Source organism: Agelaius tricolor, unplaced genomic scaffold, assembly GCF_023055355.1.
Source record: "Agelaius tricolor isolate 1412-34295 unplaced genomic scaffold, bAgeTri1.0.p SCAF_2, whole genome shotgun sequence".
NCBI classification, from domain to species: domain Eukaryota; kingdom Metazoa; phylum Chordata; class Aves; order Passeriformes; family Icteridae; genus Agelaius; species Agelaius tricolor.
In genome coordinates, this window is record NW_027269262.1 from 72,676,544 (window position 1) to 72,690,162 (window position 13,619).

General features: G+C 34.8%; 1 protein-coding gene across 8 annotated transcripts in view; it reads right to left on the reverse strand.

The window, feature by feature from the left end:
• Window positions 1–13,619, reverse strand: part of VPS13B (vacuolar protein sorting 13 homolog B) — a 434,621-nt gene that overhangs the window by 224,066 nt on the left and 196,936 nt on the right. For 7 of the 8 annotated variants that reach the window (XR_011678368.1, XM_071421508.1, XM_071421507.1 and 4 more), the window contains one exon: window positions 6,378–6,525. Coding sequence is in view for 7 of the 8 variants with exons in the window: in XM_071421508.1 (XP_071277609.1) it covers window positions 6,378–6,525 (148 nt within the window). In the remaining variant the exon portion in view is untranslated. The remainder of the gene's footprint in view (window positions 1–6,377; window positions 6,526–13,619) is intronic. The other variant, XM_071421509.1, reaches the window with a different exon arrangement.

Genomic DNA, 13,619 nt, shown 5'->3' on the forward strand with positions numbered 1-13,619 from the left:
GATTTAAATTCCTGATTTTTTATTCCTTCAAGTATTTTACTTAACTTATTTAGCATCTATTTAATTTCATTCATCTTCCCAAATTAATCATCAGGCATACATTTCATAGTAGGCATGAATAAACGATAATCATTCAGTTCATTGAGCAGAAATAGTGACCTACTAAATCAAATACTTCAGATAATCCATTGATTTCTCACCAGCCAGACTTCTCTCACATTTGCCAGGTTTTTGCATTCCAACAATTCATTTTAGCAGGAATCTAACTATGCATTCTAGTCAGACTTTAAGAAAAACAAAAATCAGTAACTGCATGCAGTTTTGATAAGTACAGGTCCTATTCTGCTACACTGGAACTTTTTGGTAGAAACTTCATTAACTTAAAATAAAACTTCAAATAAAAATATCCATTTAATCTGGCATCACCTGGTCCAAATAAAATAGAGATGTGTTTAAATTTAAAGCCTTGTCCTTTCTTCAGTTTTATGTAGAAGTATTTAATAGTGGTTCAGAAATATCTCGTGTATACTTTAAAAGAATTTTAACAATTCCTTCCGTAAAGCCTTCAAAATTCAATTACTAACACTTCCTATAAACCTCAAGAAATTCCAGTTATAGTAAATATCTAACAAGCAATGCAAGTTTTATTATATCTACACTATCAAATGTTAAGAAGTGATTGAAAGAAAAAATGGGAATCTTTCTTTGCCTGGTTTCCTATGGAAAGAAGGCTTATGCAAGCCTATATTCCCTGCATATGCATGCAATTCATTTGCTTGTCTTGTAACTCCTTAGGCACTTGCTGGTCAAATTCCAAAGGGTAACTATTTCAAAGGTACTATGTTTCTACAAGTTCTGGGAAAATAAGTAAGCAGGGTAAACCAGCAAGAAATTGGTAAAAGGAGCTCTGTCCTTATTAGAATTCAGGTGATTTGTACAGAAGAGAAAACATAAAGTCTATCTCGGACAAGAATTCTCAATTTTCTATTTATTACACCATCCTCCATCTACTTGAAATAAAAATAGTAAACTAGGTGTAACAGCATTTATAAAGCTTTCAAACTAACTATTTCTCTTTAAGAACATTATTCCAAAGATCAAAATACCATTGTTTCAAAACACAAGAGATTTTTCCAAAATGCAATGCTTTTATGTCCTTTATTTCTCTCCATATGCACATACTCCTACACAACACACCTACACTTCCTGCAGAATGAAACAAGGCTGGATTCTCTTCTCAGCTTTGAACTTGGAACTGATACCGAATTTGTAGTGAAACTAAAACCAGTTCGCCATGTGAAGTGCAGACCTGGTCTATGAAAAATGTTGCCCCAAACCCACCACTGTTTAATTCTCTTTTGCAAATGCTCTTCCAACCTGTTCACCAGACAGGTGAAAAGCTAGGTGCTAGACACAGCAATGAAAAACATCTGCCTACTTCTGCAGGCCTGATGTACACTCATGACAGGGTTGAAATGCAGTGACCACCTGTACCATGAGCAAATAACTCACTGTTGCATAACAGGGATCAGCAAAACTTTTTTTTACAAGTTTATGTTCAGTCATGGGACAAGGCATTCAGTTATCAGCTGCTATCATAATAGGTTATGGAGCTTACTCCAACCAGAAATTTCATGTCTTCTTAGAAGATACATTAAATTCCATTCCATTTACCTACCTATTCTCTGACATAGGAAATATATAAGAATATATATTATATAAGAAAAGACAACTTTCAGGATTCTGAGTGATGAAAAATTAATAACCTTTTCAGCCTGTCTAAAGTAGCTTCTTCCATTAAAGTCCTTCTTCATATTAAGAGCATGTATGAGGCTACTTTCCCAGTATTACTGAAAAATTAGATGCCATACTCACTGGATTACACCACATAAGACAGTGTTAAATTTGTGTCTGTGAGATCAGGGTTACTTCCAAACTGATAAATGTCAGATTGTGTTAGATCTAGTGAAATTATATTTTGCTGCCATGGCTAAAAAAAAGACCTCACCAGAAGGCAGTAAAAAATCCAAGCCACAAAACCCCCACACCCAATTTCATCTTTGATCATGGAAAATGCTGTATTTTCCAAACACAGTGAAAATAATTATGATAATTTTATAAATATGAAAGAAAATTAAAGCTTATTTTAGTAATGAACAGGCACACATCTTGAATGTGAAAACAAACACTTGGGCTTAAATCGTTATTCAATAGTGTGCCCAAGACAGCTTTCAAAGATTGTCCTATTCATCTCCTGCAGTCCATACTATCTTCCTGCATAAGTATGTTACACAGATTACTGAATTACACAAATTCAGCAATCATTTTGCCTCTATCCAGACATGAGAGCTCTGCCTCTGTGCACTGCTACAGGTCTGTGAATCACTGAACAAGCATGGAACTGCTGAATTGCTGTGAATGGGAGAAGTGGGTGGACAGAAAAACAGACATGACCCTTTTTTCAATAGTCTTGATCCCCTTCCTTGTCCACAGCCACATCATATCAGATTTAAATCACATATTCTATTATCTTACTCTGGTTGCGAAGCCTCTGTGGTTAAGGAGATTTATAAAAACCTACAATTTGGGACTTCAGAAATTCTGGATTTTCAGAGACAGATATTATATAGATAACAGTTTTGTTCTTTTCCCATGCTTCATTCTTGGCAAGGTGTCAATAGCCATTAACTAATAAACTGATCTCAATGTTTGAAATAATTTTACAGCTGTGATTACAAACTGCATTGATTTAGTACATAGGGTTGGTTCCTAACAGTTCTCAAGGGAGTGACTGCTGAGATCACGCTAGACTTGAAAAAATTAATTCAAAATCACCACCCTGAACAGCATGATTTTAAGATAGAAGCTCTTTCAATGTGCAAAGACCATGCATATGTGCATCTTATCAATATAAGGTCTCAGTTTTGTTACAACTTAGAACATGTGTAGCTATAGCCTTGATGATTAATAATTATGAGGTATACGAGGCTCACTGCCTCTTTACCTAAAATGTTTTTGTAGAATTGGTAACATTGGTTGCCCTAGATCAATAATCAGTGTGGTATTCCTGCTATAAAAATGTGACAGAAATAATGAAAGAAAACACAGACAGAAAGCAGGTAAAATTAAAAGAGAGGAAATAAAGTAAAAGATGGTGGGAGCAAGGGACCCAGAAAAAACAGAAAGAAGAATCATCACAGGCACTCCATATTTAGTTTAATGAACTATGGCCACTCATTCATCATCTTCCAACACATTAAACTGCTGTAAAGAAACAAATTTTCAAAGAAAGAATCCACTGAAACTTCTCTGAGAATGAGATTTCATCTTTCAAATTTGCATCCATCCAACCTTTTGTAACCTCTGTAACTGGGAGCTTTGTAATCAGAGACCTTTTATTTTGGTGACAGAAAAAATGTGTGAACTTCTACTGTCCCCTGAATTTTCCACTACAAAGCCAATTTTGACAAACCTGGCATAAGAAAACTCTAAAGGAAAAGACTCCAACAGCACATGAAATTTCAGGAGACTGAAATTGCATGGCACTGCAGCAGGACATGACTCTTTTTAAATAAGGGAAATCTGTGTGGTCCACTGAAGCAGAGAGCATCTCTTCAATTAATTTATTACTATACAAGGCATTTGCTCTCTGACATTAATTTTATATTTTTACTCACACTTTTTGCATATAAATATCAAATATTTCAACTATATTATACCCACCATTTTTTCTCCAGAGTATAACAAATACATAAACATTTTAAAATACAAGTGTGCTGGTTTAGGCTGGGGTAGAGTTAATTTTCTTCATAGTGGCTGTATAGGGCTGTGTTTTGAATTTGTGCTGAACACAGGGTTGATAATATAGAGATGTTTTTGCCATTGCTGAGCAGGGCTTACACAGAGCCAAGGCCTTTTCTGCTTTTCCTACTGCCACCCTGGGGAGGAAGTTGGGGGTGCATGGGAGGATGGGAGGAGACAGTGCCAGGACAGGTGACCCAAACTGGCCAAAAGGATATTCCAGACCATGTGGCATCATGCTCAGTAAGTAAAGTTGGGAGAAGCAGGAAGAGGGGATGTGTGGAGTGATGGAGTTCACCTTCCCAGGTAACTGTTACACCTGATGGGGCCCTGCTCTCCTGGAGATGGCTGAACACCTCTCTGCCTATGGGAAACACTGAATTAATTCCTTGATTTGCTTTGCCTGTGTGCATGACTTTTGGTTTCCTTATTAAATTCTCTTTATCTCAACCCATGAGTTTTCCAGTTTTTACCCTTCCAAGTCTCTCCACTGTCCTATTACTGGGGAAGTGAGTGAGTGGCTGCTTTGCTGGCTGGGGCTAATCCATGACAACAGGCTGTCCTTCAACCCAGTAGTGTCAGGCACAATGCCTCTTAAAAATAACCCCAGTAGACCATCTGATATGTATATGTAGCTTCACTTGAAAAAAATACTAGTATTTTTTAACATTTTTAACAGTTGAAAATAAATGAAACCAAGTTCAATAGTCTCTTCCTTAGAAGAGAGCCTTTAATTCAAAAAGAAGAAAATTCTTAGTGTTACCTCTTGAGAGAATTAGCACCATCACCTCTCATTTCATAATATTGAACTCCATGCTGCAAAATTGTTTATAGAGAAGCCAAATATCTACTTGATTTCAAAAAATCCTCAGCATCTAGGCTAAACTTATTGGATAAACTGAAAAACTAAAGTAAGTGGCAGATAACAAATGAAATCTACAAGTGAACTTCCCATTTTTGCAGCAATGTGTAACTGAAAACACATCTTGGTATTGACTTCAAACTAAAAAGGTGGAAGAAGCTGAGATGCACAGAAACCCCACTTTTGCTTTTATGACTTTTTTTATACTTTATAATTTCATTTTATTATTTCTCACACACACAAACACCCCCAAAAAAGCAAAACTGGTATCCATGGTATTTCTGGATTTTGAACAATGATGTTTTCATTTAGTAGAATATTGTGGTGTGATGAGAAAAGATAAAATTCAAAGTGAAGACTAACAAACACTGAAGAACTAAAAGGGCTACTGTGCTGAGCAGGTACCAGACTGGGACACCAGTTTTCAAAATCCAAATACAAAGCTATTTCTGTGAACTACATGCCTACTTTTTATAAACTGGTTAAATAAATTTAAAAAAAATAATCTAGAATCTATTCATGCAAATAGCTGGATTTGGATGTCAAATATTCAAAATAATGAAAGTTTTTCTAGTGAAATAGACCTTTGTGCTTTGCAGGCACAAGTAGAACTAAGGTCAAGAAGAAACAAATCATACCATTTATGATGCTGATAAAGCAGAACAGATGACAAATACCGTGAAAAGAAGAAAATGCTTGGTACAGTAATTTCATCACAGGCAAAAATAAAGGAAATTCATAAATGACTTGTAAAAATAAATTGATAAATGGTAAAAATGAAGGATATTTATGAATTAAATGGAAGTCCTCAAAATTAATCTGCTGTCTTACTACCAGTGATAACATGACAACTCACTACTATTCAGCAAACAGATTTTCTGGCTTAGCCCCTTTTAATCACAAAGTAGCATTTAACTACCATTAATGAACAAGACTGTAATCTTAGTTTCAGCAAATAACATCTTGAAGTGCTTCATGATAATCTGGAAATAAACATCAATGGAAAGGAAAAGAGAATTTGTTCAGTGTATTTCAGAATGATCACTACAAGTCTCAGGTGGACAGTAATTTTTTTTGGACAATCACCTACTTTACTTCTTGCAGACAGTACCATATGAATAAATACACAACAAATTCCAAGAAAACCCTATTATCTTGATCAGTGGTAATGAACTTTCACTTTAGATCCTTAGGTGGCCAGAAAATACTCCTAAAATAAAGAATTTCTTGAACTCCATAGGCAGAAATGCCAAAAAATGGACTTTCTATGGTGAGTGATTTTGAAAACAGTAAATTTTAACTGTTTATGCACAAATCTTGACTTCCACAGATGCCAGACTTTAAGCAATGTAAACAGACTGACTGAAATCAGAGATTATTCACAGTGTGAAATCTGACAAAATTATGGACTAAATATCAAGGTGAACAGCAGATATTCTACTAAAAGCAGATCTCCTTGATCTCATTTTACAAAATATGCTACATTCGAGTATCAGGGCCCCAAAGACAGCACTAAACAAAAATGGGAATAAAAATAAACATGTATTTGAAAACTATGCATTTGATTATTTTTAATTTCAGAAGTTTTAATTTTTCTAAAGCTGAAAAGTTGTTCCATAGTACTTGCAGAGCTGATGCTGGTCTGTTGTGGTGGCACATTAGCAAGGGAGGTTGCAAATGCAAAATGGATAGTTTCAAGAAGTGATATATATACCTGTTACTGTTTTTGTTTTGACAGGACTGCTGGCATACTCAGAGGCTTGATTTGACTGCTGTCTTGCCAAAGGTGCACTTCCAACTGATGCTTCATCCTCTTTCTTTCGAGTTACCGACACACCAAGTGGAACAGCTCCTACAGACTGCTAGAAAAAGAAGTACCTTGTGAACCACTAAAAGTAAAAACACATTAACATAGAATTATGGCATTGTCATGAGAAATATTTTTTAAACTAATATTTGGAAAAGTATAGAAAACAACTTGAAACACTGATTGGAGCACAAATATTTTGAAAACAAATGGAAATGAAATGCTAGATTCAGATTTGTACTTGTAATTGTTTATTTCAGTCCTGTTAGTCAGAGGAAAAGCTCTATGAAAACAAAAAAGGGACATAAAATGAACTTTAGAGTTCCATTGTTGTTAGTCAACCAAAAACAATAGGAATAAACCTGGCTGATGACCAAAGTAAAATAATTATCTAAATGTTTAATGGAAACTGAAAATTTTTATCCAGCTATGAAGACCCAAAGACACTTACTAACCTTCTTTAAATTCCAAAATATAGGATGCATTTATATTTCTCCATTATTGTGCTTCTTCCTAACATTTTAAATACAAGATTTAACTGCTACTGATTTTGAACTGTTGTGACTTTCAAGCATACCAATAAATAAGAACCTCCTCAAAATGTGAAACTGCTGACAAATATAAAACTACAAAACTGTAGGCATTGGAACTAAGTTTGAAGGACTGCATCCTTATTTTAAGATTAGACAAGAGTGATGTGTATTAATCTACATGGATTCTGGAACAAATGAATGGTCTATTGGCTTTGTTGTTACTTTTTTATTCATGCAAGCAAGAAAAGACAAAATTATTAAAAACAATTTGATCCTCAATGTTGCTATACAGTTTGCCCCTAACATTTTGCTGTAACATCAGCTGCTATGTAAACTGCAGATGCATCCCAGTTGACAAAAGCAGAATACTTCTACACTGATTTTGCAGACGGTTATCATTTAAAGATGACAAAGTTCTTTTCTAAAGATCAGACATTAGGATTACACGCATCTTAATTTTTGTGTAATTTAATTTTGTTCAAATTGGAGTGAAAATGTAATCCATATAGCTGTGTAATGAGAAACCTCACACATTGCATTAGGAATCTCTGTGGGAAACAAATTCGTGTGAGGCGGGCAATGTGCTTGTAAATTTTCTCCAATAGAAAACAGATCACTGAATCGAGCAGTGTGCAATATGTGCACACATACAAAACCCCAAAACAAACAGAAAAATCATTTAATTGAAGGAGAATGGCTTCCAAACGCCTTCACAATTTTCCACTATAAAAGTAAATTAAAGTAATACAATCAACTATTTAATCCTACTCCAGTGAAAACAATCCATTTATATATACAGTGGTATGCAAAGTTAATAGAAAAATACTAATTTCAATGACAAACAGAACTCTCATCTCTCCTCCTCCTCCTCCTCCTGAATGTACAGGCATTAGCTTTGCCTCCAAAAGCACTGAAAAGTTTTTCTGGAATACAGTAACATGCCACCTTGGCATACCCTCTAGTTAAAACAACAACAAAAATCCCCATCAGCTTTGAAAAGACAACCTTTACACCACAGAAATACTTCTCACTTGCATACAGAGAGAGGATCTGAAGTTTTGTAAACTTTCATCAGACATTTTACATTACTTATTCTCAAAATCTTGCAATTTATCTGATACAACTCTCATAAGGCATGGCCATCTGCAGCTTTCTCAAGACAGCAACTGTTGAGCCATGATTTGGCAATTCTGGATGTAACACCGCAAGAACATTGACTTGCCAAAGTGAAACCAAAATTTCTGAAGAATGAATGCAGACAATACAGGACAGTACAAAAGACAATAGGATGGAAATACTGCCTGAAGAAGCTGTATCTATTTCTGAACCACTGAATAAATGGATCAGCAAAATATAATAAGTTACACTACTAGTCAAAGAGTGAAAAACATCAAGGCTATCACAGCCAGATAAAGCTGGAAAAAATTATGACCAAATATTGAGTGCTGATCTGGACAATGAAACAGCTGTTTTATCTTTGCTCACTGAAATCAAGCCTGATGTTGCACTGATGACACCCAGTACAATCTTGTCAGGTTTTTGGCATAAGATTTCTGGTTAAAAGAATCCAGAAGATGAAAGATCAGTATTGAACTAGATGGAAAAGGATCATCAAGATTTGGGGTTTAGCCACAAAATGATGAGGAAATTGTGGCTTGGGAAATAGCAGATGACAAGAACCCCACAGCTGTAAGAAAAGGCGAATCTGATGGGAAAGGAGGCACTGCAGGCTAGAGTTATCATAAGCATTAAATCACAAGAATCCAAAAAGCCAGCTATAAAGTAGGATGTAGTAAAGCTTAAATACACCTACTTGGGATTGAGCTTTATGGTTACTAATTGGTAATGTTATAGAAGATACAGAACATGTAACAAAGTTCTGGAACTACAGCAGCTTTTATATGAGACTGCTTTGTTGACACAAAGTCAAAATCAGATTTTGTTCTAGAATACTGATAGTTTTATCAATAATGTTTTGTGGCAATTATATACAGAATACTAAAATAATAACAATTCACATATTTCAAAAGAAGAAAGGTTACTACTTTTCAAACGTAATTAGGTTTTTAAGCAGTAGCTGAAAAACTATAGAAAAGCAATCCTTTTCTAAATTTAATCTTTATTGGCACAAATAATCTGACACATTACATACCATGTTAAGTATGTGTATACAAAACACACACATATATATGCCATTTAAGCGTGCAAATAGATCAACAGATATAAATTTTTAATTTTTTTTTTACTTCCAACTATGTGGTCAACATGACTTTGGAAATGATAAAGACCTAAAATCAGAGAAAGACTCAGAAAAATAATAGCTAAAAACCAGCTTGCCAAAAATACAATGGGCCAAGTATTTCCTGATTTATGTGGAGACATGTCAACTAACCAAACCTAAAAAATCTATAAAGAGGACTAATTTGCCTTAGGTGAATTAATATTTCATTTTCCATGGGATTTTTTTGTAATTAAATATTTCATTTCTGAATTACAATTTCCCACAAATGTGAGGCTGAAGAGACTGGAGGTAAATCTGGGAGTATGAGAAATGAGTTTTACAGAAAATGTGAACATCTGAACAGATTCATAACTTTCATTTAAGGGATGCCTATACAGTCACCTCCCTGAAAACAAACTAAAGGCAAAAGAATATTCCGAGATAGGAACCTAAATATTATCACTGGCTTGTGAACTGTCAAATTCAAAAGCTTGAGCCCAGACATGAATGGCTGTCCTTGTGATGGGACAGAAGCCAGTTTTCCCACGTGGTGGATGCTGCATGCACACAGACCCATGGTTACACCTGCAGTAGCTTACAGATAGCAAGCAGGAAGAAAAATCAACAAAGTCTTTGGAGTGGGGATGGATGGCAGCTCTGTTCAACACATGGTGTTTATTGAACATCTGAGATCACTGTCATGCAATCACTATCTAGCTCAGAGAAGAATATTTACAACATTTGCTTACAAGACTGTCCAAACTGTACCAGAATGAGCTGTGACAGCAAGAAGGAGCCACCCTGCCTACCTTGCAACAAGTTCTAATGACATGAAAATGCAATCACTGTTTGACTACTGAGTTACATTTAATTGTGTTGATTTCTAAGATTACTAGTACACCTAAATTGTTTCAGAGAATTCAAATAAAGCAAGGGATTAGACCTAGTTCCCAATTAAAATTAAATAAATGGATAAAAATGCACTAATAAAAATTAACTGCTAAATAAAGAAGACCTGCTTCACCCCTGGGGTGCACAAAACCACCTTCTTTCCTGGCAGGTTGACTTGCTAATTCAGATGCAATTCTATGATTGCTTCAGGTTGGTACTTCAGGTATTGGAAAAGTGTTCTGCTGAAATAAAAGACTAATAGCTGATTAGCTGTAATGTTTCCAAACTTATGTGGTGGACTGATGTCAGCTAAGAAACCCCTCATTTTCATCAATGAAAGCATTCCACTGGCAGTTTCAAGGGGCCTCTGAAAGCAGAAGTTACAAGCTTTGAGTTCCACATAGCTTTAGTTCCTTAAGCAAGAAGCAATTTCATTTCTGTATCCTTCAGAAACTTAAATGCCTTCATGGGGTAAGAGGTGACAGATCCTGATAGGGATAAACACATTGCTTCTCTCCTGCAAGCAATATCAGAAATCAAAATCTGTTTTAATTTGAGAAATCTCTGCACACCAAGAAGGGAATTATGTTTACTATAGGAACATGCTTGTTTTATCAAAGCATTTCCAGCTATTTCTTCAAGGTAAACAAGGCAACACAGCTTTGCCCTCAACAGCCAGCTTTGCTGCAACATGGAATAATCCTAAATTTGGGTACTGAAACTTCCTCTTACCTTCTATCATTCATTCATTGCTGCTCCTTATCACACATCTGGCCATTAAAGCATCAAGGATGTGCAATATTCCGAAAGTCATTCTAAGACAGAACAATTTTAAGGATCTATTTGCTCTACAGGAGATTACTGATCAAGTCATAACAAAAAAATTATTTCATCTTAGTCAAAAATTCTAGGGAGACCTCTGATGCAAACTTCTGAACAAAGTACCACCTGAAGTACAACATCAAGATTGGTATTACCCTCAGTTCATGATGAACTTTCCATAAAGCAGTGAAAGGATTTCATAACACAGTAAAATTCCTAAGATAACAGTAAAGAGAAAATAAGCAGGGAAAAAGCAGAGTTGAAGAAAAAAAACACTTGAATAAATTGAATTGTTAATGACTGATTTTTTTAATCTCCTACACAGCTGAGAAAAAATTCTTGGGTTTGAATTGGGATACACAGTGTTCCATGGAGCAGATGTTCAAGAAAAGGAGAAATCTGGATTCTGAAATGACATTCCAGTGTTTTAAAGCATGATGAATCTGGAAGAAGTGCAATGTCTTTCTCTTGGTTGTTTTGATATATGACTAAGAATGTTCACCTTGACCTCCTGGGTTTAGATCTACTCTGTTACTGAAATGCTCCTTCAATTAGGTAGTAACACCTGCACACGTATGGAGCAGCCAAAAAAATGGACAGAAATATGAACAATACAGATTTATATTAGGCATTTATGAGTACATATTTTTGATAATTCAGTCGTTCCCTAAAATTACTCATTTTAGCTCACAGAAATCAATAATGTAAGAAAAGTATTGACAAGTTCCAAAGGCTTTACATTAAAGTACATTTGAGAAAGATGACAGACCACTGATTTATAAATTTATTGCAGAAAGTATCACGCATATTGACTGTCCCATATCAAAGCATAGATAAGGCTTCTTATTAAGGAAAAGAAACTCTTCAAATTTTTATCTTGCAAAGCTAAGTATGGGCTTTTAAAAGAGAGAAAAAATAAGATAACAGCATGGGTTTAAAGAAATAAAACAAGCCATAGCTGAAAAAGTCTTTAAAATAGTCATAATAAAACATTAAAGAATACTTAAAAATTACTAGAAACAAGGCCTTGCTGCCATAAGACTCACCAGAAAAAAATCTTCCAAAAAAAGTCAAAATAAAATATTTAATTGCTGAAAACAAGGCCTCTAAACTTGGCTTTGTTTTGCTTTTCATTTGGGAGTCATTGTTAACAAGCTATAAACAGCATGAGTACAAGAAATCACACCATAGCGGTATCTTTGCTAAATTCTGGTCAAATTACCCTTTCATAAGCATTTATAAAGAATTTACCTTCTCAACAGGGCATTTAGACTAAAGAAACACAGGTTTAGGGGTTTAGGCAGATAAGCAATTGGTGCACAAACTACTCCCACATTGAGTGTTGATACACTTACAGCTCATTGTACAAAAACAATCCATACAGACTAAAGCACTCTTAAAAATGAATGCCAACATCATGGCCTTGGTCATCACAGCAGTTGTACAATTCTTAGCTGCTGGGCAGCAAGGTGCAAAGAGAGCTTTGCCTAGCAGTAGTCCAACAGTAATAAATGAAGAGGGGTGATCCTCACCCCAACAATAATAAATGAAGAGGGGCTGCATGTCCCCCCACACCCCAGCACTGCAGTCAGTCACTGTTCTGTTCCAGCTGAATAAAATGTCACTGAGGCCAAAGAGACATTAAAATGTTAAGAGTTTTGTAAAAATGCAGCTTATTATGTTCCATATTTCTAACTCGTCATGCTTTCAGTTAAAACCACCTGCAACAGCCACAGTGAATATTTCAGCAGATATAAAAAATATTTCAGCAGATATAAAATATATTACTACAAATTGGCACTATAAACCTAAACTCAAAATCCCAGAAAAATAGTTAAAAGGCAAACGAAAATGAAGAAGTTCATATGTAAAGGTGTCCCATCCCTGTGGGGAACCTGATAATCTCAGCCACATCCTGTATGAAAGCAGAAGTTTACATGACTATAGCTGTACAAATGGATAAATAAATAAATACTTTCATTTAACTTATTTTATCAAGTACTAACATTATGAGTTTAATGTGTACACAGGGCCAAAGGTACTGAAAGGTTTTCTAACTCTGTGTTTTCAGACAGAACTCAAACTTTGACTTACTCAAAATGATAGAGATAAAGCATTGTTTTAAAATGTAAAATGTCTTAATATTTAAGATCTCTGAATCGTACAAAGAACTTCTAAAGAAAGTATTTTCTTTTTTTTTTTCCATTGCAACTGTGTAAGACTGACAGTTAGAACAAAAGAAGATAAGAGCTTTACCAATCAATAACATTTTGACCATAACTCTTGCTTGAAAGCATTGTATCTCATGGCTCTTAAATGTTCAAAAATTAGGAAGGTTTTATACAGCATTTTTGTTTGGTTATACTAGTTAGATTATGGTAACAAACTGAATTTTTCCAAAAAATAAGGCACAATGCCTAACTTTGACTAGAATTCTTATTCTAGGATAATTACAGCATTATATAAAGAAAAAAAGTCAGTGGTTAAGTATAATTTATTACAGATATAGTTTTCTTTTCACATAAAGTCTCTTCATGACTGCTACAGACAATTTAATTTGTACTATTACATGCAGTTCATTACCACAGTCATGTTAATGATGCAAATGGTATGACATTGACAGTTGAGTTTATAAACTCATATTTAAAATAATTTCAAATTGCTAAGACATTTTAAATGCAA